The sequence below is a fragment of the Mustela putorius genome, unplaced genomic scaffold (genome assembly GCF_011764305.1).
Source record: "Mustela putorius furo isolate JIRA1106 unplaced genomic scaffold, ASM1176430v1.1 tig00003853_pilon_pilon_pilon, whole genome shotgun sequence".
In the NCBI taxonomy this organism is placed as follows: Eukaryota; Metazoa; Chordata; class Mammalia; order Carnivora; family Mustelidae; genus Mustela; species Mustela putorius.
The window spans coordinates 51,554,525-51,581,414 of NW_025422005.1; the positions used below are offsets into that span (position 1 = coordinate 51,554,525).

Below are 26,890 nucleotides of genomic sequence, written 5' to 3' on the forward strand. Positions count from 1 at the left end.
TGCATGTTTTCTTTGAAAAAATGTCTGTTAATGTCTTCTGCCCATTTTTTAATTGGATTATTTGGGGGGTTTTGGTGTTGCATTGTATAAATTTTTATGTGTCGGATATGTCATTTGCAAATATCCTCTCCCATTCATTAGGGTGTCTTTTAGTTTTGTTGACTGTTTGTTGTGCAGAAGCTTTTAATTTTGATGTAGTCCCAATAGTTTATTTTTGCTTTTGTTTCCCTTGTCGTAGGAGATAGGTCTTAAAAAAATGTTGCTACAGCCAGTTGCAAAGAAATTACTGTCCTGTGCTCTCTTCTAGGATTTTTATTGTTTCAGGTTTATTTTCATATATGGTGTAAGTGGTCTAGTTTCATTCTTTTGCATGTAGCTGTCCAGCTTTCTCAACACCATTTGTTGAAGAGACTATTTGCTATTGCATATTCTTGTGTCCTTTGTTGAAGATTTACTGACCATATAATCATGGGTTTGTTTCTGGGCTTTCCGTTCCATTGATCTATGTCTCTTTTTGTGTCAGTACCATATTGTTTTGATTATGACAACCTTGTAGTATAACTTGAAATCTGAAATTGTAATACCTCCAGCTTTTGACAATTCATTTTCTTAATTATGTCCTTTGATGACCGTAAGTTCAAAATTTAGATGAAGTCTTAATCTATCATTTTTTCTCTTAGGTTACTGATTTTGTATCTTGCCTGAAATTTTACCTACCCCATGCTGTAACAAGAGTCTCATAAGCTTCCTTCAGAAACTTTACCTTTACATATAGGAGTATGCTATATTTCAAATCAGTTTTTGTATATGGCATAAGATAGAAGTTGAGGGTAATTCATTAATATTCCTGTATGGTGTCCCAGAACCATCTGGACATTTTTTTCCCCCACTGAATTGCTTTGGCACCTCCGTGGGTCTATTTCTGCACTTCGGATTCTCTTCCATTTTATCTATTTGTCCTTATGCCCAAACCACATTGAATTCAGAACCACTATGGTAAATCTAGTTAGCATATGTACTCCAAGTTCATTCTTTTCAAGATTATTTACTCATAAGTCCTTTGCCTTTTCATAAAAAATTTTGAAATCAGTTTTTCTATTTCTATAAAATGTTTGCTGGGACTGACAGGAAATGCATTGAATCTAAAGATCATGTCCTTTGATGACTGGGGAGAACTAGTAATTTAACATTATCGAAACTTAGAGTCCATAAACATGCCCCTATTTAGATTTTTTTCTCTGAGCAACATGTTCTAATCTTCAATATAGAAATCTTAAGTGTCTTCTAGTTAAACTTCTTTAAAGTAGTTTTAAAATGTGATTGTATATGGAAACATTTAAGCTTCATTTCCAGGTATTTCTTGCTAAAATATAGAAATAGAATTGATTTTTGTATATTGACTATATGACGTGTATCTTTGTTAAATAGCTCTAATAACTATTTTACAAATTCCTTAGTATTTTCCATGTTCATGACAGTATCACCACAATTCATCAGTTTTACTTTTTCCTTTCCAACATTTACACACTTCCTTTCTTTTTAGTGCTTTGTTACATAGAAGTGGTGGGAGGGCACATCTTGCCTTATTCTTAATCTTAGAGTAAGTGTTTAATGCTGGGTATGATATGTGTACACTTTTCACAGGAATTTTCTACTTCTTAGTGTTTTTAGAATTAGAATTTTCTACTTCAAGTGTGTTGAGTTTTTATTTTAGCATGAATGAGTGTGCTCTTTGTACAACTATTAATACGATCTCCTTTATTCTCTTTTTGAAAATGTTAATTGATTTTAAAATAACAGAACAATTTGCATTCTTGGGATAAGTCCCAATTGGACATAATACATTGTCCCCTTTATATGTTGAATTAGATTTACTAATTTTTTTTTTTTAAGATTTTTATTTATTTGCGCCTGGGTGTCTGAGTGGGTTAAGCCTCTGCCTTTGGTTCAGGTCATGATCCCAGGGTCCTGGGATTGAGGCCCACATCGGGCTCTCTGCTCAACAGGGAGTCTGCTTCCCCTTTTCTCTCTCTGCCTGCCACTCTGCCTACTTGTGAGCTCTCTCTCTCTCTCTGTCAAATAAATAAAAAATCTCAAAATATTTTTTTTATTTATTTGAGAGGGAAAGAAAGAGCACATACATGAGGATGAAAGAGCGGTAGAGGGAGAAGCAGAATCCAGGCTCAGCAGGGAGCCCGACAAGGGGCTCAATCCCAGGATGCTGGGATCATCTGAGCAGAAGGCAGATGCCTAACTGAGCTACCCAGGCGCCCCTAGATTTGCTAATCTTTTGCTAAGGATTTCTGGTTCCATGTTCATGAAATATATTGGTCAGTAATATTTTATTAATTCTTTTACCATATTTTGGTATCAGGTTAGGTAATATCAGTGTTATGAGGATTAAATGAGTTGGAATATATATATGTTAAATATACATATATTACATATATGTTGTATATAAATTATACAATTATACATAAACATATAACTTAAAATGTATATGTATGTAAAATCTATGTATAGATTTTAAATCTAGTCTGATATTCTCTACTTCTTCATTGGAGTCTTTACTTCACTTAAAGTTACTATTTTGGAACCAGGCTGCTCCTGCTGAAACTGTGCTGTCTAGGAATTTTTCTTTTTTGCTCTAAAAAGAAAATCTTTTAAGAAATGGAATCCCTGGGCGCCTGGGTGGCTCAGTGGGTTAAGCCGCTGCCTTCGGCTCAGGTCATGATCTCAGGGTCCTGGGATCGAGTCCCACATCGGGCTCTCTGCTCAGCAGGGAGCCTGCTTCCTCCTCTCTCTCTCTCTCTCTCTCTCTCTGCCTGCCTCTCTGCCTACTTGTGATCTCTCTCTATCAAATAAATAAAAATAAAAAAAAAAAAAAAAAAAAAAAAAAAAAAAAGAAATGGAATCCCTGTCATCAAAGTGATTTAAGGGTACCCCACCTCTTCCCACCCCCTCTCTGACCCCAGCTGGTTTTAGGTTTAAAAACTGTGGTCCTTCCTTAAATGAAATGACTTACCAAAAGTAATTTAGAACTTCAATGGCCATTATGGGAAACTTTCTCTCTCTCCAAACTTAACTTTTCTCAAAACTGAATTGGATAGCTACAGCTCTAAAACTGTCAAAACTGAATTGGATGCCTATTTTGATTAGTATTTTGAAGCTTTCAAAAGTTACTGGGAAACTAAAGTTGCCTCTGTGCAAACTAGTTTCTAGACTAACTGAAGTAAAGAAAGAAAGAAAGACAGGCGGGCTTCTGAAGCCTCTTTTCGGCCTTCCCCATCTTCTTTGTCTCAGGACATGTGGCAGATGTTCTGTGCTCAGGCTCTATCTCTGGTGCCATTTTTCTCCGCACCATCACCACCTCCCCTATTGTCCCTCATGCTAATCCTTTCACCAAACTTCCCTTTTCCTTCAAATCTTTCCCCCACTCCCTACTTTCCTGAACCTCTTAAATCTACCCCTTTAAATAAAGTTAAGTCTTCTGAGGATCCTAATAAACCTCACATTTCTTATACTCTCTGAACTAAGGCCAAATTACAAGCCATAAAGTTTCCTAAAGTGACTGAGGACATCAGTGGGTTTGCTGAAAAATTCAACATCTAGAAGACCAGAATTTTTGTAGAAGACAGTTTGGTGTTGAATGTAATAGTTACGTACGTGTTTGTCAGGCATTTGTGTGCAAGCCTGAATTTTGTTCCAATTAGCAAGCTTAGGAAAAGCTACTATAATTGCTTGGTGGAGATTTCCAGCGATTGTTCTAGCATCTTGCCAAAGATTGCTGTCTGTTTCTCCAGATCCCTTCTAGGACGTCCCCACTGTGCTAGTTTCATCCAGTGTTTGGCCTGGTCGCCACAAAAGTATGAAGACTAACTAACAGAAATCTGAGAAACTAGGTTGATAAGTTTAAATAACTTGGTCACCCTTTAGATGTTGAATCCACCCGGGTAGCATTTAACTCTATGTTTATTAATGGACTAAACTAGAATCTCTCTCTTTTAAAGGGATGAAGATAGAATGGGAAATCATGTCCCCTCCATATTGAGTTAACCTGACAAACCAGCTCACCCACATGCTAGATGAGTACTTTAAAACGAAGACATCTAAAATTTTCAATTTTCAACTCTAGTAAATGAAAGCCCTTAAATAAAATAACCTTCCTCTCCACTAGTTTCTACTATTATTGCAAAGGGCCAGGACACTGGAAAAAAGATTGTTAACAAACTTAAGTGTTGAACGTGCCTTCAGCTCTTTAAGCCAGACTTTCCCATGTTGTTCTAATTCCCAATGGGGCTCCAAGGAACTAATAGGGGCTCTTCCCAATCCTCTCTTAATCAGCTTGGAGAAACCACTCTCCAGATTGGGAATGAATCTCTCCATCCTTATTGACACTGGAGCTACACTCTCAATGCTTAATCCCATTGCTATAAAGCAGCCCCTGCCTCAAAATACTAAAGCAGTTCAAAGGGGAGGGGTGCTGAATAAACCTTAACGAGTTCTTGCCTCTTAACCTATTCCCTTCTGTTTAGGTGATTTAGAGCTACAGACCCTTTCTCCTTAGTTCCTCTGCCCCTATTCATTTATTGGGCTGAGACTTTTTAGAAAAATATTATGATGAAATTTCTTTCTTCTAAAGGGGAATTTAAGTCTAAAATTTGATAGTAGTAACCAAAATAGCCAACCAAGCAAATTAAATGACCCTTGACATCTTTTATTTGATCCCTCTGATGGCACTATAGCTTGTCTGGGGACAATGATCAGTTGTCCCTCTTGGACCAGCTACCATCCTTTTTATGGACAAAGTCTTCAACTGGTGTTGGTAGAATCTACAGTGCACCTCCCATCAAGATTCAAACAGATCTCAAAACCTCTCCCCAGAACTAATCAATATCTTATAAAGAGTTTTTCAAGGCATCAAGTCCATAATATAAGATTACAAGACTCAGTGCCTTATTATCCCTTGCACTGGTCCCTGCAATTCCCCTATTTTCCTGTGAGAAAACCCAATGTCCAAGGATAGAGGTCTAAGACCTCTGCGTAATAAGTGTAACACTGTTATCCCTCGGCACCCTATATTCCTAACCCCCACATACTACTGATATCTATTCCCACTAAAAGAAAACTTTTTACTATAATTCATCTTCGTGGTGCATTTTTAGTATTCTAGTTGATAAAGATACTTTTGCTTTCACTTGGAAAGAATAATACACCTGGATAGTAATGTTCCATGGTTACACAGAGTCCTTACTTTTCACAAACCTTAAAACTGGATGACATAAAGTATTCTGTAGGTTCTGCTTTGTTACAATACACAGATGATTGCTTCTCTGCTGCCCTTCTCAAACCTCCTCACAGGATGACAGCATCTACCTGTTAAAACTTTTGGTCTTAAAAGGACATGAATTCTCCAAAGAAAAACTACAGTTTGGTCAAATCCCGGTTTGATACTTAATGACATGTGACCTTGAAATAAGGACTACATTTAGATCCAGGATTTATGGCATCCTGAACTTCCCCAAAACCAAAACTAAAGCACTAATTACAATATTTTCTTGGACCAGTTGGCTGCCATTGAAATTGATTTCAAACTTCTATTATGAATCATACTCTATATTCTTTACCAAAAAATAACGAACTTGACCCTATTATTTGGAAAGATAGGAAAGACAAGTTTTGCGGACTTTAAAGACAGGGAAGATAAGCTTTTTAAAGAAAAGCCTTAAATAAAGCCCCCTGCCTTCAGATGTCCTAATTATCAACTTCCCTTTTTTTCCTCTTTGCATATGAGAGGGAAGGAAATACCCTTAGAGTACTGACCCCAAAACGGGGAGACCTTCATTAACTCATAGGTATTATAGATAACAACTAGACCCTGTAGCACAAGGATATCCACATTGCCTCTGCCTTTTTGGATAAAGCCATTGAAGAAATAGTCAGGGAATCCCATCTTTGTGTACCATGCACAAGAAGCCCTTCTTGATTCTCATTACACTAATACTTTTTAGTCAATTTTTTTTAAGATTTTATTTATTGATTTGACAGAGAGAGAGAGCGAGAGAGGGATCACAAGCAGAGAAAGTGGGAGAGGGAGAAGCAGGCTTCCTGCTGAGCAGGGCTCAATCCCAGGACCCTGGGATCATGACTTGAGCTGAAGGCAAATACTTAACTGAGCCACCTATGTCCCCCCTTTTTAGTCATTTCATCTGTGAAATCCTGTAACTGCTCCTCGTATAATTCTTTCTCACGGTAGTGACTTTAATCTGGCTATTCTCCTCTCCTACACTGACAAGACCCCTCATGACTGCTAAATGCTGACAGATTATCTTCTTTTTTTTTTTTTATTTTTATTTTTTTAAAGATTTTATTTATTTATTTGACAGAGAGAAATCACAAGTAGACGGAGAGGCAGGCAGAGAGAGAGAAGGAAGCAGGCTCCCTGCTGAGCAGAGAGCCCAATGCGGGACTCGATCCCAGGACCCTGAGATCATGACCTGAGCCGAAGGCAGAGGCTTAACCCACTGAGCCACCCAGGCGCCCCGACAGATTATCTTCTGACTCCCTGTAACAATTTACAGAAAACTCCTCTAATCAATACAGATTTTTACATGGTTTGCTGATGGTTCTCATTTAAAGGATGAAAATGGTAAATATTGTGCCAGCTATGTTACTGCAACTCCTTTGAAGTCATTGAGGTAGCACCTTTACCTCTGGCTACTTCGGCCCAACAGTCTGAGTTATACACCCTAACTCAAGCTTGTACCTTAGCCAAGAGTAGAACCACAAACATTTATACCAATAGCCAGTATGCCTTTAGGGTAGTTCAAGACTTTGATATGTTATGGAAACACTGAGGTTTCCTTACCTCCAATAGGGATAAAATTAAAAATGGTTCCTATGTCTACAATTTATTAGATGCCATACTTTTGCTGCTTGCTCTGGTTGTTAAGGTCCTGAGCATTCTAAACGACTCCTAAACGACTCCCTGGATGCCAAAGGAAAACCATCTTGCTGATACTTCTGCCAAAAATGCTACTGTCAAGGAAACCAATGGCCAAACCTCTGTCATGTTCCAAAGGGATAGTCCCCCAAATGATAATTTTGAAAAACTGACCAGAGACATCCAACAATTGGCCCCAGAACAGGAAAAAATACTACAAATCTAATAACTATTCATTTGATTAAAAAGAAAAAACTGACTTGAACCAATTAACAATCTGGCCCTACCAGAAATCCTAAAATTCCCACTATTTACCCCTGTACATGCATTAAACCATTGGTCTACTAAAAAAAATGATAGTGTTCATGAACCAATATTGGTGAGTAAGTATTAATGAGGTCACAAAAAGTGCCCACCTCACTTGTCCCACCTGCCCAAAACACAATGCAGGGAACCTGCCTGCACAGCTCTCCAACACTTTAAATTACCTCAAAGACCATTCAGTTTTCACAATGGATTTCATAAAGCTTTCCCATCTAATGGATTAAATATGCTTTGGTTATGGTTTGTATGTTTCCTCACTGGACTAAAGTTTTCCTTTGTAGACTGGCCATTGCCTCTTCTGTGGCCAAAATTCTATTAGAAAAAAAATTATCCCCACGTGGGGAACTTCTCTTGAACTTCAGTGATTAGGGAACCCATTTCATCGGTTAGGTGCTTTAACAAGTTTGTGCTCTTTGGATAGTTTTACAACACTTTCATTGTGCATACCATCATCAATCCTCAGGGTTAGTTGAACACACTAATGGCACTATTAAGACTCAACGCCACAAATATCTTGGCCTAAAGCATTGCCTTTGTTCTTTCTAAGTATCAGACCCACTCCCTTGGGAACTCATAGACTTTGAGACAGTCACAGGACATGCAATGCACTTGGCTCCTGATTCCTTTGACCCACAGTTGATAAAAGGAGATTATATTTCAATATTACAAAGGCCTAATTGCTTCTATCAAAACTAATTATGCCTTGTTAGAGCAATCTTTCCCAGTGTACTCTCAGGAGACAAAAACTTTAAGCACCTCCTCTTGCAACTTGGGAGATTTCAACTACTAAAAAAAAAAAAAAAAAAAAAAAAAAAAAAAAAAACCCAAAACCAAAACAAACAAACAAACAAATGCCTCCAGAAAGACTCTCTTCAACCTAGTTGGAAAGGCCCCTATCAGGGACTGTCACCCAACCCTTTTGTGCCAAACCTTAAGGAATGGACTCTTGGATTCATGTGACACATTCAAAGAAAGCATCAAATCCTGACTGGATCTGCACACCATCTGATCACAAAGATTTCCTGGAATTGAGGCCAACAATACCTGATAACACAGATTTCCCAAGATGTCTGGACCAGGTCTATTAGAAGGTTCAGGATTCACAGAAGTCTCTCTTTTTCATCTGGAATATTAGCTAACTCGGGATTCTTATCCAAAAGTCATGGTTTCCGAATTTTCAACTTTACTGTATTATTAACAACACATTTGGTTCCAACAGTTCTTTTGAGATAACAATACTTTTTAAAAAGGTCTTTGAAGTTTTACTGTTTTTCAAAAAGTTCACCAGCTATTGCTTCATGTTTATGTAAGGACCTACTTAGCCAGAGGGAGCCATTTTGTGTTTAGGCAGGGAACTTAGATTGATTCTGCCCCTCCCAGAGGAACTTACTTGCAAAGCCCAGATACAAGGGCAGGTCAGGCCAGGTGGAGACATCCAGTCAGCGGGGTGCGCATATATCTACTAGGGTAAATTGAAATTCAATTGGCCACCTGTGTGTGACCTGGCATGACTGTGCAGTTCTGTGTTGCTGACCCAGCATGACTGTGCAGTTTTCTCTGTGTATTGCAATCTCATTGGCCACCTGTGTATAGCCAGGCTCAACCACTTCTATAAAAGTTAGTCTGTGAGGGTGGGAGGGGTCACCTCTTTGTAAGAGATGGCCCTGACTGGTCATTTTGATTCGCAATGCTTGGTGTGGAAATAAAGCTTTGCTTGACCTTCACTTTGTATCAGTCTTGTTCCTTTGATTAAGGACCCAACAGTTTATACCTACACTGTATCTTCTCCAATGCACAAGATAATTCTTTCAGTGTGCTCTTGCAGTAATCATCATTCTGCTTTCATGACCGCTTAAAGTAGGGACTTCAAGGAGGCATGCATACACGACATGGGTTTGCTTCAGCAGGGGTTAATTTTCTTCCCCAAGTTGGAATAAGTGCCAATATTTTAAGTTGGCTACTTTCAGATCTAGGATCCTGATTTAGAACCATCACACAATTTGTAATTGGGATGTTACTTTCCATTGTGTTACTTGCTGCCTGTCAAATCTTTGTAAAAACGATATATTCAGTAAGACAATTTCCAAAGCTTACAGTCTTGATAATATGGACCATAGAGGGGAAAATGCCTTAAGAGTTCTCCCTGCTACCCCTGGTTACTCAAATTTGACCTTAATAGGTTTCCAATTTGTACAATTTCCCTCCAAAGTGGGACATAACATCCAGGAGAGATCCTTCCTGGCACTAAAAGACAAGAGGTCACTGAATTAAGAAGAACCTGACCCTTAATCAGCAATGCTTTCGGAGAAAGATCTTGACGAAAGGGAGGAAATGTGAAAAATAATAAAGGGGAAGCCTCGTTAAAGTAGAGTAGGGAGGGGGCGCCTGGGTGGCTCAGTGGGTTAAGCCTCTGCCTTTGGCTCAGGTCATGATCTCAGGGTCCTGGGATCGAGCCCCACATTGGGCTCTCTGCTCAGCAGGGAGCCTGCTTCCTCCTCTCTCTCTCTCTCTCTCTCTCTCTCTGCCTGCCTCTCTGCCTACTTGTGATCTCTGTCTGTCAAATAAATAAATAATCTTTAAAAAAAAGAAAATGTGGGGTAGGGAGGATAGAAGGGGAGGCTAAAAAGGGATCTCATACCACTGAACGTCAATTATAGCAAGAACTGTCAATGACACACCCCAACAGAAGAGTTTCCACAGGGAAGAACCCTTAACTACAAGTTGCAATACGGAAAGACGTACACTGCACCTCCTACAAAATACAGAGCACTCCTGCAACTCGGGCAAGGAGAAACCTTCAACTTGAACCTGAATTGACTGCCCTCCCACATACTTTGGGTCAAAATGACCCCTCCCAACTTCTTCCTTCTTCTCCGTAAAATAACTCCTCGCCTTTGTTGGACTTTACCTACCATTTCAATTCTTTGTTATTCCCTAGTAAACCCATTTTGCTAGTAAAAGAACAGGCTTTTTATTTTTAAGGACAACATAGTATCTACTCTACTTGTTCACAAAGGGACCCAACAAACAGCAATGAGGTGGGGGAGGGCGGATACCTACGGCATTTCGACACTCAGGAAAGCACCACCGCGAGTTTAAAGGAACCGAGCCCCCTTCTTCCTAAAGCAGAAACCCTTCGTAGGGAAACGCCGGAGTCAGAAAAGCGCGGGCCTGCGGCCGCCAGACGCGGTGTCACACGCAAGGTGGCCCGCTGGAAACACGCTCCCCCCTCCAAGAGATCCGAGTGTATGGGGGAAAGGGGAGGAGAGTCTAATTAAGGACCTAGGACTTCATTTTCCCTTGACAGTGCACCCCAGGACCCTCTCTCCGCTCTGGTCATTCCAGACCCCGACAGACGAGCGGCACAGCCGACTCTGTCCTCTCCTGATTCACCTTCCTAGATTTCTACCCGGACTGTTTGGGGAGGTGCTCTGAATCTTATTTCCGGTGGGGGGGGGAGGCGCAGTTGCCATGGTAATTAAAGGAAAGACCGAGGTCGGTGGGGCTGCGGTGAGAGGATCAGAAATCCGCGGAGAATTGGCGGCCCCTCCTCGCGTGCGAGCTGCAGTTAGGTAGCAAACAGCTCGCTGTCTCTGTCTCTGCGCCGCGCCCTGCCTCGCTCGCTGTCCGGCTTCCTTTTCTCTCACCAGCTTCTTTTACTTCTCTGTCACACCAGCGCTGGGTCCGTGTGCACCTCAAGTGTATATCAAACGGCAGCCGTGTCCTAGAGAAACCCCAGGACAGAGAGAGCTTGCCCGAGGTCGTCTGAGAACGGATTCCACCGCGCGGGGCCGGGGACTGGGCGGCTCTGTTTTCACTCGGCCCTTCAGAGCGGCCTGAGGCGCTTGTTAAAAACAAGTTTATTTTTCTTGCTGTCGTGTGGCGGGTTATTTACGGAGCCGTTTGCTGCGCTGGGCTGTCTAGGCCCCCGTCTTGGTCTCGGGCTGGAGTTTTCCGTGAAGGCGGTTTCCAAGCCGGAGGGGTGCGGTGATCGATTTGTTGAAGCTTCCGTTTAGTCTCTCGTCACAACAAGGGAAAAGAATAGAATTGTCGAACATTTCTGCTGTGGGATTTCCACGTGAGGGAGTCACCTTATTTGGAAAGCGTATTCGAGGACGACCCCCCCCCCGCAAAAAAAAAAAATTAAAAAAAAAAAACCCAAAACCTTAAATTTAAAAATGGCTTGCTGCGAAATGAACGTTCATTCTTCTTTCCTTATCAGAACCGTTTCCGCACGCCCCTCCCCCAGATTCGTGAGGAGATGCGTGCACGCATATGTGTTTAAAACTGATGCCTAATTATAGTGGTATCAATTTGAGGTAACGAGACTGTGACACCGCATCCCTATGGGGTCCTTCTAAATCTGGTGTAATATGGAAGTGTCAGGCAGGCAGTCTGTGTATTATAAATAGGGTACTTCATCCATGATAAGCGATTATTATCTTTCTTTCCCAAGTGTAAAAGACCTATATAATTCAAGAAGGTGCAAGTGATTTAGGCCTCCTGAGTAAGAATCCAATGAGTCCTGAAGGGGACCCTACCTGTGTCGTCTTATTGTTGAACTTGAAATATTCAATTTATTAGGTTGGAATGTATTTTTAGAAGTCAAAGCTGGGTAAAATGATGTCGGAATCGGTTAGACCACCAGCACAATTTAGTGCCTCAGAGTAACTGTGGTACAAGAAGCCTTCATTCCCATTAATAAAGAAGAAACTGTTATCAAAATGTACTGCCTCTTGTTGCTGCTAGCTGGGTGACATCTCTGTCCCTCAATTTCCTTATCTGTAAAAGGGTCTAAAAGTACCTAACCGCTGTAATAAGGATAAATTAAGATGTATGGTAATTCTTTAAGGCTTATGAGCCGAGGTGCTATATAACCCCACAACATTATTAGTAAGGAATGCAGTAAAATCTCACAATAATGCTGTAAATGGGCTAAAAAAAAATTCATTCAAAAGGTTGTCCTGCATTACTGAGTTGTTGGTGAAGTGACCTTTTGCTCTTGCTGAGGGGATGGATGCCAACTGCTGATCACATTACATCCAAAGTCTCATTATTGTGGAGTTTCACTCTTTCAGAGTTTATTTAGCATTTATTATGTGCAAGGCACTGTTCTGTATTCTTCACATGTATTACCATATTTAATCCTCTTGACAACCTTATGAAAACTTAACTTCCTGTCCTTTTTTAAAAGATTTTATTTATTTGAGAGAGAGAGAGTATGAGAGATAGAGTGAGCACAAGTGGGGGGAAGCCGACTCCCCCACTGAGCAGGGAGGCTGATGTGGGACTCTATCCCAGGGCTCTGGGATCAAGACCTGAGCAGCAGGAGACCACTAACCAACTGAGCCACCCTGGTGCCCCAATATACTGTCCTCTAAGAGTATTGTTGTGTGCTTTTCCTTTGCTCTATGATACTTATTTTGTTTTTGGTGGTTTTTTTTTTTGAGATTTTATTTATTTGACAATACTTATTTTGTTTTTATATTACAGCTTTGCTTTGGCTTTATCCTTTTGGCTTCTCATATATATATATATATACACACACACATATGTATATGTTGCATCTCATATATAGTTTATTTCTAAATGTACATGTATATTTATATATATGTATGTACTGCCAAAAGCTTATTCTAATTTAGCATATAATAATACAACCAGAGGGGCGCCTGGGTGGCTCAGTGGTTAAGCCGCTGCCTTCGGCTCAGGTCATGATCTCAGGGTCCTGGGATCGAGTCCCGCATCGGGCTCTCTGCTCAGCAGGGAGCCTGCTTCCTCCTCTCTCTCTCTCTGCCTGCCTCTCTGCCTACTTGTGATTTCTCTCTGTCAAATAAATAAATAAAATCTTTAAAAAAAAAAAAAAAAATAATACAACCAGATACATATTATAGTTGTCTTTTTCCCCCCACATACAAAAACTTTAATGCATTGATTCCTCTTCCCCCCATTTGAAAGGCAAGGTGACATTTGCATTTTAGGGGATTAACATTGACTAAAATATAAAATTATTTTCTAATAGAATGGCCATCAGTCCAGGAAGAGATGCAGCTTTCTCCAGTCAGAAGTCAGCGCTTTCAGAGAGTCCTCGAACAAAGAAATTTCCACTAACCGAAGAAGAGCTATTTTATATGAATTGTAGAGCTGCCTACTTAACTGTTTTTAAAAGCAGCTTAGAAAACATTATTTCGAAAGAACAACTTTACTTGGGTAAATTTTTCTTTAAAATTTACATATTTTTTCTTATTTGTTGAAAGTTAATAGATCAGAAAGACAGGAGTAAGAATTACTTTGTTGGATCATCCCAGTTTCTTAGGGAAGCTTGAGGAATGGAACTATATTATGCTATTATACCATTTTATATATTTATATATTCTAGTAGCTTCAAAATAAAACATTCAATGTTTATATAAACTAGATTAGTATTTTTAAAGCATCCATCAATTACTTGCTTAAAATATATTTTTTAAAATTCTTATTTGGTACCTTAAGATTTATATAAGATTCTATATATATAAGATTTTTAAGAGTCTATAATCATAGAATTTAAAGCATGTGGCATCTGAATCACTAGCCTGAATTTGAGCTACACTGGGAAAATGTCAAGAATATATAAAAACAGGTTGAATGATTATAAGTGATTATATATTCACATATATTCACATATATGTAGATATCAATCTATATATATGTGAATACCCATGTCAGTTTCATCACAGCTAATAACTTCATGAATACAGAAACTGAGTTATTTTGCCAACTTTAGAAGTTGGGGTTTCCTTAAAGATAAATACTGACATATTTTTACAATAATGTCTTAGGTTTGTACGCAGTAAGATCTCTATTTGAGGAAATTTGTATTTGAAATATGAAAATTGAAAAGATTAAATTTACATTTTTTATTATAAACTACAATTTTAGTTTTTTTCTTTATTCTTATGAAAGTAGTGTGAGGTCGTGAATCTCCTATTTAAAAGTTTAACCTGTCTTTCATTATTATGACGTTTAGTTTGTGAATCTATATATACTATGTGAGTAATATAGAATATATATTACTAGGTGAGTATATGAGTATTACTAAGGTGCTATCAGTTTTAGAGAATTATCGGGATAATTCAGTGTTTTTTCAGTTTATATACACTTTCGGTTTTATGGTGAAATTCTCTTTGTAACATAATAATGATTGAGTTCAGATAATCTAGATTTTTAAAAAGTAGGGTAAATCAGTGATATCTTTCTTACTACTCTATCTTTCATCTATATCTTTCTGCCATTTATGCCTATAACATGTGCTTTGACATTCCATTTCAAGGTTGGACAGGACAGTACCATTTTCAAAGTTTTAGATTTCCTTTTTTTTCCCAACTTATAAATAATAACAGGTATTATGGATTCATGTTAAAGCTTAAAGTAAACCCTGGCAAAAGATCAGTATTTTCATGTAAACCTTTAAACATTTACAGTTACATGTTTTTACTGTTATTAGACATAATAACGGACTCCAACTAATTCCAAAATTAGAAATTTAGTTACATTAGTAATTACTAAGTTATACCTATTTCTTAGATATGGGAATGACTGCTTACTGAGTACATGTTTAGGCATAATTAATTTTATTCTGAGAAAGTTTTGTAATTAGTAGTACATTAAAAACCCGTTTTTGTTTTGTTTTTTTTACAGAGGGGGAGGGACAGAGGGAGAGAGAATCTTAAACAGGCTCCATGCCTACTGCAGAACCCACTGTGGGGCTTGATCTCACAACCCTGAGATCGTGACCTGAGCCAAAATCAAGACTTGGAGCTTAACTGACTGAGTCATCCAGGTGCCCCCAAAAGCCATTTTGTTATTAAAGACAGCATCAAGTGTATGCTGACCTGCTACTTGTAGGAAAGTTACATACCCATTGTCTCAAAGCTGTATAAAAAATAGCATTTTCTTTTTTTTTTCTTTTTCTTTCTTTTTTTTTTTTTTAAGATTATTTATTTTAAGGGACGCCTGGGTGGCTCAGTTGGTTAAGCGGCTGCCTTCGGCTCAGGTCATGATCCCAGCGTCCTGGGATCGAGTCCCATATCGGACTCCTTGCTTGGCGGGGAGCCTGCTTCTCCCTCTGTCTCTGCCTGCCACTCTGTCTGCCTGTGCTTGCTCTTGCTTCTCTCTCTATGACAAATAAATAAATAAAATCTTTAAAAAAAAAAAAAGATTATTTATTTTAAAAAGAGAGAGAGAGAGACAGAGCACGGGGGCGGGGGCGCAGAAGGACAGAATCTTTGAGCCTACTCCCCACTGAGTGCAGAGCCGACAAGGGGCTCCATTCCACAGCCCATGACATCATGACCTGAGCTGATCAGACACTTAACTGACTGAACCACCCAGGCACCCCTCTTTCTTTTTCCTTTCCCCTCCCTTCCTTCCTTCCTTCCTCCTTCCTTCCTTTCTTCCTCTCTCTCCTTCTTTCTTCTTTCCTTCCTCTCTCTCCTTTCTTTCTTTCTCTCCACCCCTCATTTGGGGCTTGAACTCATGACCCCAGATCAAGAGTTGTATGCTCCACTCACCAAGCTGGCCAGACACATGGACTTTTCACCTCAAATCACAACTTCATTTAGGTCCTACTTGTATTCTTACCTTTTAAAGGGTGGAGGTTGGCTGGGGATGGAATCCTAAAACACATGTACCTTTTCCCTGATTATCTTAATAAATGAATTATGGAATTGTTCATTTTTATGCTAGGCAAATACTTATCTTTTTTTCATTCCTAGGGCAGCATGTAATCAGGGCCTTTGTCTACATCCAAAATAAGCCTTTGGAAGTTAAAAAAAATTACATTTTCTCCACTGCTACAAATTTTCACAAAGCCTTCCTAGGTGCAAATTCTGTTGCCTTTAGGTGATTGTGATGTTTCCTTTTCTCTACCAAAGTTTTAATTATCTAGGTATGCTGCATTGTCATAAGCTGGAGGATGGGAACGTTTCTCTTAGTCTGTGGACTTCTAATATGTTACTAACCTTAAATCATGACCACAGGTAGCAATTATACACTTCAGGTGTGGACTTCCTATTTAGATTAGAAACTTGAGCAACCAAAAAGTTTGAATCTCTTAAAAATAAAAAAAACAACCCACCCTGTATTATGCTTCTACACAGTGAATGTTCAATATAATGGACTCACAAATATCCGTATTTATCACTCTGCTCTAATTTCTATTTCCTTGAGGGTATTTTTTTTTCCTTGGGGGTATTTTTAAAAATTATTTTATATATATTAGTCCTTATTCATCATATTGTGGGCTATCCGTATGATCATTTTTTAGTGCTGATTGACAGTGCCCAGATCTTGTGAAATCTCACCTAAGATAGTTAGAAATCCCCAATATAAGGCTTTCTAGTATTTGTTGGTAACAAAATTCAGGACTGTTTTACCTTTAATTTTATTAATTCCATCTATAGTGCTTAGGAATCTTATCACTGGTTCATTTTAGATAGTATTAAGTCTTAAGATGTAGAGATTTGTTTATGTACAAATTGCCAGTTTACTTCTTTTAAACTGTACAAAATATAATTGTTTAGAACCATTATATTTCAGTGTGTAGGATATACACAAATACAAAGCCTTTCTCACATTGTGATTTATTACCTCACATTGATATAAGGGCATGCCTTTTAAAACAATAACATCTCATGAATAACTGGTTATAGGAGTATTTTTAAAGATTCTTCTTAAGAAAAGAGTAATTCAATCACTGCATCTCCGTAATAGACTTCTCTCAAAGTATGTTGAGATTCTTGAGTTTTAGCAAGGCTATAACTGCAAATAGCTAAATTTTGTGCATGTATTTGACATCTGTGATATGATTAATATTCTTGAAACCCTAGTATCTAGCAATGATGAACATTTTAGATATCATGCCTTATTGACAATAATTTCCTCAAATTAATGATTTCCTTATTTCACTAAAGTATTTGTTGGGCCAGAAAAGTAATAATTAATGCTTTTTGTGGTTATTCTTAGATCCTCAAAACAATTAAATGGATGATTATTTTTAATCTTTTTTTTCCAGGCACTTTTACAAAGTAAATCATGTTATCAGTTAAACCATATAGGTTGAGAATCAACTGTCAGAACAGAAAAATATTTAATTCTGGTATTAATAGATCAAGAATCTGTAGCTGGTAACATATATATTTTTTCATTTTTGAAAGTCAGGCATACATTGATAATCACTAGATTATGAACCCCAAAGGTATGTATGTACTTTTGTATAATATTATAATATAAAATAATGATGGAAAGAAAAAATAATTCAGAATACAATCCCAAATGTTACTATAACAAATAATACTTGCTTTTTTGGACAGCTCTACAGCATGCAGGAAGAAATCCATCCCAAAAAACCATTAATAAGTATTGGACTCCTCAAACTGCCAAACTGAATTTTGATGATTTTTGCATAATTTTAAGGAAGGAGAAACCTACTTCAAAATCAGAACTACTAAAATCATTTAAGCAATTAGATGTAAATGACGATGGCTCGATTTTACACACTGACCTTTATAAACTTCTAACAAAGGTAAGATTTGTGAAATAGTTTTGTAATATGCATTGCTGGCAAAACTATTTGGAATGTAGTTTTGGCTACCAAGGCCACATTAAAAATAATTATTTCATTAGCAGGTGAAATGAATCACATATATGTTGTTTATAAAGTACTTAAGGATCCTTCTGGATGAAAGGTGCTCTGTAAATAAAACATAAAGTATAAAATAGAACCCATGTTGCAATCCCTTATGTTCCCTTACAATTATTTGCTGCCCAGAATGTTTTGTAATTTGGGAATAGATTCATATGTGATAAATAAAAAAGAAGCAAAATATAAATGGGATTGGGAATCCATTCTGATTCTTGGTATACCGTGAGAAATCATCATTACTCTAAATTCAGTGATAATATTATTACTGGTTTGATGATATATATTGTTGAAATTTAGCAAACTGAAGTTCATACTTCTACAGAATTCAGTAAAATTGTGAAATTTTATTTTATTGTTTCATTCTTGCTCAATATAATACTCATTCTGAGATTTATAATGAAACCATATAGTGAAGCTGACTTCTAGAAAAAATTAAAATGAATTTCCACTCTGCCCTTTCCCCCTCATAATAAAGTGATTGTCATGTTTCTTTAAAATAAATCTTGTTTTGGGAGAAGGGGGGTGGGGTTATGGACATTGGGGAGGCTTTGTGCTTTGGTGAGTGCTGTGAAGTGTGTAAACCTGGCGATTCACAGACCTGTACCCCTGGGGATAAAAATATATGTTTATAAAAAAATAAAAAATTTAAAAAAAAATAAATCTTTTTTTTTCAGAGAGGTGAGAAGATGTCTCGTGAAGAAGTAAATGCCATAATAAGTTTGGCAGATGTAAATGCTGATGGCAAATTCGATTATATCAAGGTACATAAGATCATGTTAATGTAAATTTGTATACTGTATAGGAGAAGAATTTTTAAAGGAGAATATCTTTTTAATATTGGCAATGACATTTTAATATGTTGTGTACAAGTTACACTTGAAATTTAATCTGAAGAGTATTGTAATCTGATGACTATATTAGAAACAATCAAGGTAAAATACTTGCATGTACTCATAAAACATAGAGACTATCCTCAGGAATATACCTTTTTTGGGGTGGAAGAATCATAACAATTATTTAGAACAAACTCAAGTCTATACATGTCTTATAAAAAAATAATAAATCACCTCTCTTTGTGTAACATTTTATTTTCACTCAGAGTATGACCTTCTCATTGAATCATGGCTGCATTTCACTAGGTCACTTGGGGGTGGTCAATCTGATTTCAGGAAAATAAAATGACTAACCTAGTTCAATAGGAAATATATACCATCTATCAGTCTATCTCTTGCCTACTAATGTGCATTTGCCTCCTCCCAAATGTATGATTGAATGTCTCACCCACTGGACTACTTTTTTATTTCCTATAGTTTTGTAAATTATACATGACAACCATTGAGCAATGTCTCAAAACTACTGTAGAAAAACTGGAGGTTGACAGTCAACTGAAGCGTCAGCAGTTTGGAAGCCACACTGAAGGATCCCCTGAAAGGGACCCATCACCAGTACCAAAACCATCACCCAGAATCATAAGAAAAACTGATCAGGAAACATTCTCAAATAAAGGTATTTACTTTTGACACTAAGGATTTCTTGGTCAAGAATGAAGAGTCATATTCAGATAAATTTTTCTTCTAAGCTTATCAGTGATAAAACAAATGACAAGCCAGCTTTTGTTAGGTACTGTTTCTAGACTCTCAGCTGTAAAAATCTATTGAAGTAAAAATTTTATTGTAGAACTTAGCTTGGCTATGCTTATTATATTTTGTTAAAACTAAAATTTCAGGGTAAAGAGTGACATACTGAAATATAGAATCTTATTAGTAGCCCATATATTAGGGACCATTAAAGACAGATAAATATGAAATGTCTGACTTTATTTCAATAGGAAGAGCGAAGAGAAAGAAATTAATAGACATGTCTTTTATACTACACTGTATTTAGAAATAGACTTAGTATTGATAACTTTTCATGATGTGAGACTATTACTTGTTACAGGTGATACCAGGAGTTCTTTAATGGCAACAACTAGAAAGTTCAAAACATCTGTTTCCTTCACAATTATCATGGGTGCTAATAGTAACCGAAATTCAAAGTTAACTGAGCCAAACTCAATAAAGGTATTATATTTTATATTATTTATTTACATTTTAAGATTTTATTTATTTATTTGAGAGAGAGCATGAGTGGTGGAGAGAGGCAGAGGGACAACAGACTGCCTGCTGAGCAGGGAACTCTATGACATGGGGTTGGATCCCAGGAGCCTGAGCTTATGACCTGAGCCGAAGTCACCCAGCCAACTAAGCCACCCAGGTGCCCCAAAGGTATAGTATCTTAATAAATTAATAGGTAAGAATTTTTCTGAAAAAAATATTGACAATAAGTGTATATATAATTATTCGATGTCTACAGAGAACCAGTGAAGTTTGTGAAGTAATTTTCTGAGATTTTTCTGTGGATTACAGCATTTCTACCTATAGGCCAGTTTTAGTAATTTTAAAGTAAAAATGATGAATAAGAATATTATTAAAAGGTCGGGCGCCTGGGTGGCTCAGTGGGTTAAGCCGCTGCCTTCGGCTCAGGTCATGATCTCAGGGTCCTGGGATCGAGTCCCGCATCGGGCTCTCTGCTCAGCAGAGAGCCTGCTTCCTCCTCTCTCTCTCTCTGCCTACTTGTGATTTCTCTCTGTCAAATAAATAAATAAAATCTTTAAAAAAAAAAAAAAGAATATTATTAAAAGGTATTTAGTTTGAAAGAGGTGACTTTTCGAGTTTTTGAAGAATTGATTTTATATATATATATATATACTTTGCCAAGCAAAGTATATTAAGCTATATATATAACTTATATATATAGCTATATATATATATATTTATAAAACTATATATATCTACTTTGCCAAGCAATTTTTAAATTTTGCTTAACAAATATTTTCCATAGGTATTTCTTATAAATAAATCATTCATTCAATATCAATTCCTGTGAGAGAAAGACAACAAAGTCACTTTGCTAAGTCAATATTTGTCGAGTGTTAATATTGATCTTCTTTCTTTGTTTTCCCTTTTTAGACTCAACCTTTACTAGTTTTCTTTCAACAGAAAATAATAGCAACAGAAATATAAAACATTACCTGGAAACTGCTAGGATACATTAAAAATGTGTACCTAGAGACCTCTGTAAAAGGGGGAAAAATGGTTATGACCACATACTATAACTGCTGTTAGAAAACTGAACTGATTGTTCTCAAGGGCTACATTTTTGTTTCAAATAACAACTCTGTATTTGTTATTGAACTCTGAAGTCCCTTATATCTTTAAATTGCTAGAGAGTGACATTTGTTCTATATTAAAATTTTAAAACATTATCTCCAAGGAATTTTGTCCAGACTGTTTAGGAATCTCTACACCCTAAGCAATTTGGTGTGCATGTCCAACATGTTCACACACAATATTTAGTGCTCCAGCAATATTATATTCTACCAATGGAAGCTTCCTGTATTTTTAACTAAATTAAATGCTCATAAAATTAACTTAGTTAAGTGATTGTGGTTTACCTAATTCAAAACTATAAATAATTTTAACCAATATAGAGAAATATTAATATGGATTATATTAAAACCATAATAAGACTTTTTCTCAGTGTCATGCTCCTGTTAATGGGGCTCTTACCAATATAATTTCTTTTTGTTTTAACTAATACAATTTCTTAATGTAGCCCAACTCAAATATTCATTAAGAAGGAAATATATGCCAGCTATTTTGCTTAGTGTAAAAAATGGGTATTATATTAAAAAATGAAAAATTTACTTGTCTATTAATATTATACCAAGGTAGTACAGCATAGTATTTCATTTATTCACTCATTTATTTAACAAATATTTATTGAGTGTTAACACTGTGACATGCTCTGGTTTAGATACTGATTAAGGGCTTTGAATAGAGACAGGCCTATGCTTGAATTTTAGCTTTGTTACTTGTTAAGTTAGTCAGCAGCTCTTCTGAGTCTCAGTTTCCTTATCTATAAATTGAGAATAATTATATTTAGTGTATTTTTGAAAGATTTAAATAATCTCACATGTATTAAGCATTTAGCATGGTGCCAGGAACATAGTAATCACTTAGATAATACTGTTACTAATATTATAGAACTAAGATATGACTGTAGGTATTTATATAGGAATGACATGATAAAAGTATAGTTTAAGAACTCAAGCTGCTGGAGCACCTGGGTGGCTCAGTAGGTTAACCATCTGCCTTTGACTCAGGTCATGATCCTGGGATCCTGGGATCAAGCCCAAGGTCAGGGTCTCTGCTTAGCAGGAGAGTCTGCTTCTCCTTTTCCCTCTGTCCCTGCTCATGTGCACTCTTTCCCCCTTACTCTCTCTCTCAAATAAGTAAATTAAATCTTTAAAAAAAAGAAAGAAAGAAAGAGAACTTATGTTACTGTTGTAGGTTATGTATGGAAACCTCAATTTAGGGAGACTATCTGAAAGGCTGATAGAGACAGGTAGGCTTAGGTTAGTACCTGAAAAAAATAAGGAAGGAACAAATCTAACAGATAACGCCATAGTTAGTCTATAGGCCATAGTGATTGTGTAACAAAAGGCAACTTATATTTTGCATCTAAGACATCAAGAGAAGGGAGTGATGCTGATGACAAGGAGAAATTAAGTAAAAGATACTGGAAAAATTAATGATTAAAAGCAGATGGCAGGGGCACCTAGGTGTCTCAGTCGGTTAAGCGTCTGTCTTCAGCTCAAGTCATGATCTCAGGGTGCTGGGATCACACTCTGAGTCAGGCTCCCTGCTCATTGGGGATTCTGCTTCTCCCTCTCCCTCTGTCTCTGGCCCTGATTTGTGCTCTCTTAAATAAATAAATAAAATCTTAAAAAAAAAAAAAAAGAAGAAGAAAATGGCATACTGTCAACTTTTAAATTTTGTGGCTTTCATTTAAGATTTAATGTGTTTTGGAAATATTTCATAGTCTTCATATTATTTACCCAGCTTTTAATTTTTTTTTTTTAAGATTTTATGTGTTTATTTGACAGAGAGAGAGCACAGGCAGGGGTAATGGGAGAGGGAAAGCAGGCTCCCCACTAAGCAGGGAACCTAATGTGGGGCTGAATCCCAGGATCCTGGGATCACTCCCTGAGCCCGAAGCAGACGCTTAACCGACTGAGCTACACACATGCCCCTTACCTGACTTTTTATATCCTATTTCTGTTGTTAATACTTCCCACTATTGTTTACTATCTGATATTTCTTAGATGAGCTGAAATGACTTTCTTTTAATCTGTGAATTTTAAAGATTCTTCTATTTAGCAGGATTCAGTTGTTTGCATTTTACTTTGAAATTTTAAAGTAAATTTCATGAATTTTATAAGTATTTTCTGAGAAGTACTCATTATAAATATAGTTACTGTGTGATTTATTTTTTCAGTTAAAATTTTTAAAATTTATTTTTTAATTTAAATTCAGCTAACATATAGTGTATTATTAGCTTCCGAGGTAGAGTTCATTGATTCATCAGTCTTACATAACACCTAGTTATTATATCCCATGCCCTCCTTTAATGTCTGTCACCCTCTTACCCATCCCCCTAACCCTACCCCTGCCCCAACAATCCTCAGTTTGCTTCCTATGATTAAGAGTCTGTTAAGCTTTGTCTCCCTCTCTGATTTCATCTTGTTTTATTTTTCCCTTCCTTCCCCTATGCTTCTCTGTTTCTTAAATTCAACACGAGTGAAATCCTATAATTGTCTTTCTCTGATTGACTTATTTTGCTTAGCATAAGTGTGATTTGTTTTAACTAAGATCGATAGATTAAGTTATTAGAAAAACCGTTAAATTAATTTTCTCTTCAAATACTTAAAATCTATTTAAACAAGTTTGGGTACCTTAATTTCTTTCTTTTTAAAAAAGATTTTATTTATTTATTTGACAGAGAGAGACACATTGAGAGAGGGAACATAAGCAGGAGGAGTGGGAGAGGGAGAAGCAGGCTTCCCATGGAGCAGGGAGCCCGATGCAGGGCTCAATCCCAAGACCCTGGGATCATGACCCCAGGCAAAGGCAGACACAATGAGACACCCCGGTGCACTGGGTGCCTCAGTTTCATGTGTAGTGGAGGAATATGGAATTGGGACAGAGGAAGGTCTTTTCAGAAGTTAGAAAATTGTTGAAATGGGGTATCCATGAATCATACGTTAAACTACAAATTCATAAAATTGGTAAAGGACATGAATTACAGGAGCAAAATAAGACCCTTTCGATAGATCATGTGTAGGTACTTTATCACTATTTTGTATTTAATCCTGAATCCTGCTCATTTAGGTTTTGTAATATGCAAGGAATGTTAGGAATTTTTCTTTGAGAGAGGAATAGCTTTGATTGCCAGACTTGACTAGAATTAGAGAAAGCCTAAACCATGAGTTGTAAACTCTAGAGATGCAATACTTCCTACATCCAGACTCATAGCATGTTTTTTTTTTTTAAAGATTTTTATTTATTTATTTGCCAGACAGAGATCACAAGTAGGCAGAGAGGCAGGCAGAGAGAGAGAGAGGAGGAAGCAGGCTCCCTGCCGAGCAGAGAGCCCGACGCGGGGCTCGATCCCAGGACCCTGGGATCATGACCTGAGCCGAAGGCAGAGGCTTTAACCCACTGAGCCCCCCAGGCGCCCCTAGAATGTGTTTTAAATATGTGTATTATATAAAACACATATGTTATATAACATATGCATATATTGGGTATGATATGTTATATAACATTTGTTTTATATATGTCTATATAACAATTCAAATACAAACATTCTAAAGTAGAAGTGGTTGTCTAAATTTTTTTGAAGACTCCAAATAATTAAATTCCTCATATTTTCAAAATGATGATCGATTCAGCTTGTCAGTTAGATAGCAATCTAAGTCTATGCTAGATCTACTGCTTAGTAATTCTACCTCACCTAAAACTTTAATAATAATATAGAATTGTATGTCAAAACAAATTGTATTCTCTATAGTGTTCCAAGAAATATCACTTTACTGATACATTTAAGTCTTTTGATAAGTAGAATTTTCAAGTTAACCATTTTTAATTTGTGCTTCTTTTCAGCATTTCCTTATACATTGTGAATGAAAATAAGTAAAATTTGTATATGACAAATAAATTCAGTTCTTTTTCCTTTTACTTGAATTTACCTGAATTGGTAGAATATAGCACCACCTTATGCCCTGTGTAAGAATTACAAGCTACTATTTTATTTCTGCTTTGTATTGTTAAAAACTGTATCACCAGAATTTCTTACACTGTTATTCTAAAACTTTTTCTAAAAACTCAACTCCTTCCATTTTTCTTATAATCCTCAAACTGTCAACTTAATCTATAATCCTCTCAAATTGATTTATTTGAATGAGCCGGCCACTTTATCCATACTTTTTTTTTTTTTAAGATTTTATTTATTTATTTGACAGAGATCACAAGTAGGCAGAGAGAGAAAGAGAGAGAGAGAGGAAGGGAAGCAGGCTCCCTGCTGAGCAGAGAGCCTGATGCGGGGCTTGATCCCAGGACCCTGAGACCATGACCTGAGCCGAAGGCAGAGGCTTAACCCACTGAGCCACCCAGGCGCCCCATACTTTTTTCTTTTAATTCATAGCATTTTCATCTAGGTTCTAGAGGAAAAGCTTTGTGTGATTGGAAGTCTATTTGTTTTTTTGTTTGTTTGTTTATTTTTTAAGATTTTATTTATTTGTTTGACAGGCAGAGATCACAAGTAGACAGAGAGGCAGGCAGAGAGAGAGGGGAGGAAGCAAGCTCCTTGCCCAGCAGAGAGTCCGATTCAGGGCTTGATCCCACCCTGAGATTATGACCTGAGCCGCAGGCAGAGGCTTAACCCACTGAGCCACTCAGGTGCCCCTGGAAGTCTATTTGCTTTAAAAGAAATTTAGATTAAATAAGCTCTTTTTTAAAAATAACTCTGGCAGATCTTAAGAATTTGAATTTGAATGCTTCCTTTTAACAGGAGAGCTACAAATTCTCCTTACTAATGTCATTATTTAGTATTAAAAATAATCTGATTATTACATTGAAGTTTGTTTGATATAAATAATGTGGCATTTGTCTCTCTGTTTATAATAGCTATTGTTCCATCATTTTCCAGCCTTATTAACCATGTATTGTAAAATCTAGGTTGGCTGTTTTTCCAAGGAAACTTATAAATTCCCTTCCTATACTTTTTCTAAAATTGGAATTTAGGAAAGACCTCCAATGATAATGTTTAACTCACTCCCCACCTAAAGGCATCTCTTATCAGCCCATGGCACTGCCCCCTGAAAGTACAATAAGCACATGGAAAAATTCTTCCATCTTTGAGTTTCCCAAATGTCACATCCTATGGTCACTACCAGCTTACCAGGCAAAGTGCAATATGGGCTTACCTCGTTTTATTTTGATTCATTTTATTGTGCCTCACAGATAGTGCATTCTTTTTAAGTTTTTATTCATTCATTTAAGTAATCTTTATATCGAACATGAGACTCAAATTCACAACCCGAAGATTTAGAGTTACACACTCCTCTGAGCCAGTCAGGCTACCTCTGCATTTTTTTGTTTTTTAAAGATTTTATTTATTTATTTGACAGAGCGATCACAAGTAGACAGACAGGCAGGCAGAGAGAGAGTAGGAAGCAGCCTCCCTGCTGAGCAGGGAGTGCAATGTGGGCTCCATCCCAGGAACCTGGGCACCCAGGTGCCCCTAATTTTATCTTAACACTGACTATGACCCAAGCCAAAGGCAGAGGCCTTAACCCACTGAGCCACCCAGGCGCCCCACCCCTGCATTTTTTTTTTTTAACTGAAGTTTTGTGGCATTCCTATATCAAGCAAGTCTATTGATGCCATTTTTTCAACAGCATTTGCTCACTATGTCTCTATGTCACATTTTCGTAATTCTCAGTATTTTAAACTTTTCATTATTATTATATTTGTTATAATTATCTGTGATCAGTG

At 37.1% G+C, this 26,890-nt stretch overlaps 2 protein-coding genes across 7 annotated transcripts in view; one reads left to right on the top strand and one right to left on the bottom strand.

Moving 5' to 3' along the window:
• LOC101691488 (integrin subunit beta 3 binding protein) overlaps positions 1-10,505 on the bottom strand; it is a 69,927-nt gene extending 59,422 nt beyond the window's left edge. For 2 of the 5 annotated variants that reach the window (XM_045064660.1, XM_045064659.1), the window contains exon 1: positions 10,328-10,500. In XM_045064660.1, coding sequence (XP_044920595.1) covers positions 10,328-10,332 — 5 coding nt within the window. In that variant the 5' untranslated portion in view covers positions 10,333-10,500. Of the gene's footprint in view, positions 1-10,327 lie in introns of all 5 variants that reach the window. The other 3 variants (XM_045064662.1, XM_045064661.1, XM_004751671.3) reach the window with 3 other exon arrangements.
• Positions 10,506-10,718: 213 nt separating this feature from the next.
• The window catches only part of EFCAB7 (EF-hand calcium binding domain 7), a 51,133-nt gene continuing 34,961 nt past the window's right edge, over positions 10,719-26,890 (top strand). The window contains exons 1-6 of one of the 2 annotated variants that reach the window (XM_004751673.3): positions 10,719-10,839; positions 13,290-13,477; positions 17,620-17,831; positions 18,626-18,712; positions 19,262-19,457; positions 19,890-20,011. In XM_004751673.3, coding sequence (XP_004751730.1) covers positions 10,739-10,839; positions 13,290-13,477; positions 17,620-17,831; positions 18,626-18,712; positions 19,262-19,457; positions 19,890-20,011 — 906 coding nt within the window. In that variant the 5' untranslated portion in view covers positions 10,719-10,738. The remainder of the gene's footprint in view (positions 10,840-13,289; positions 13,478-17,619; positions 17,832-18,625; positions 18,713-19,261; positions 19,458-19,889; positions 20,012-26,890) is intronic. The other variant, XM_004751674.3, reaches the window with a different exon arrangement.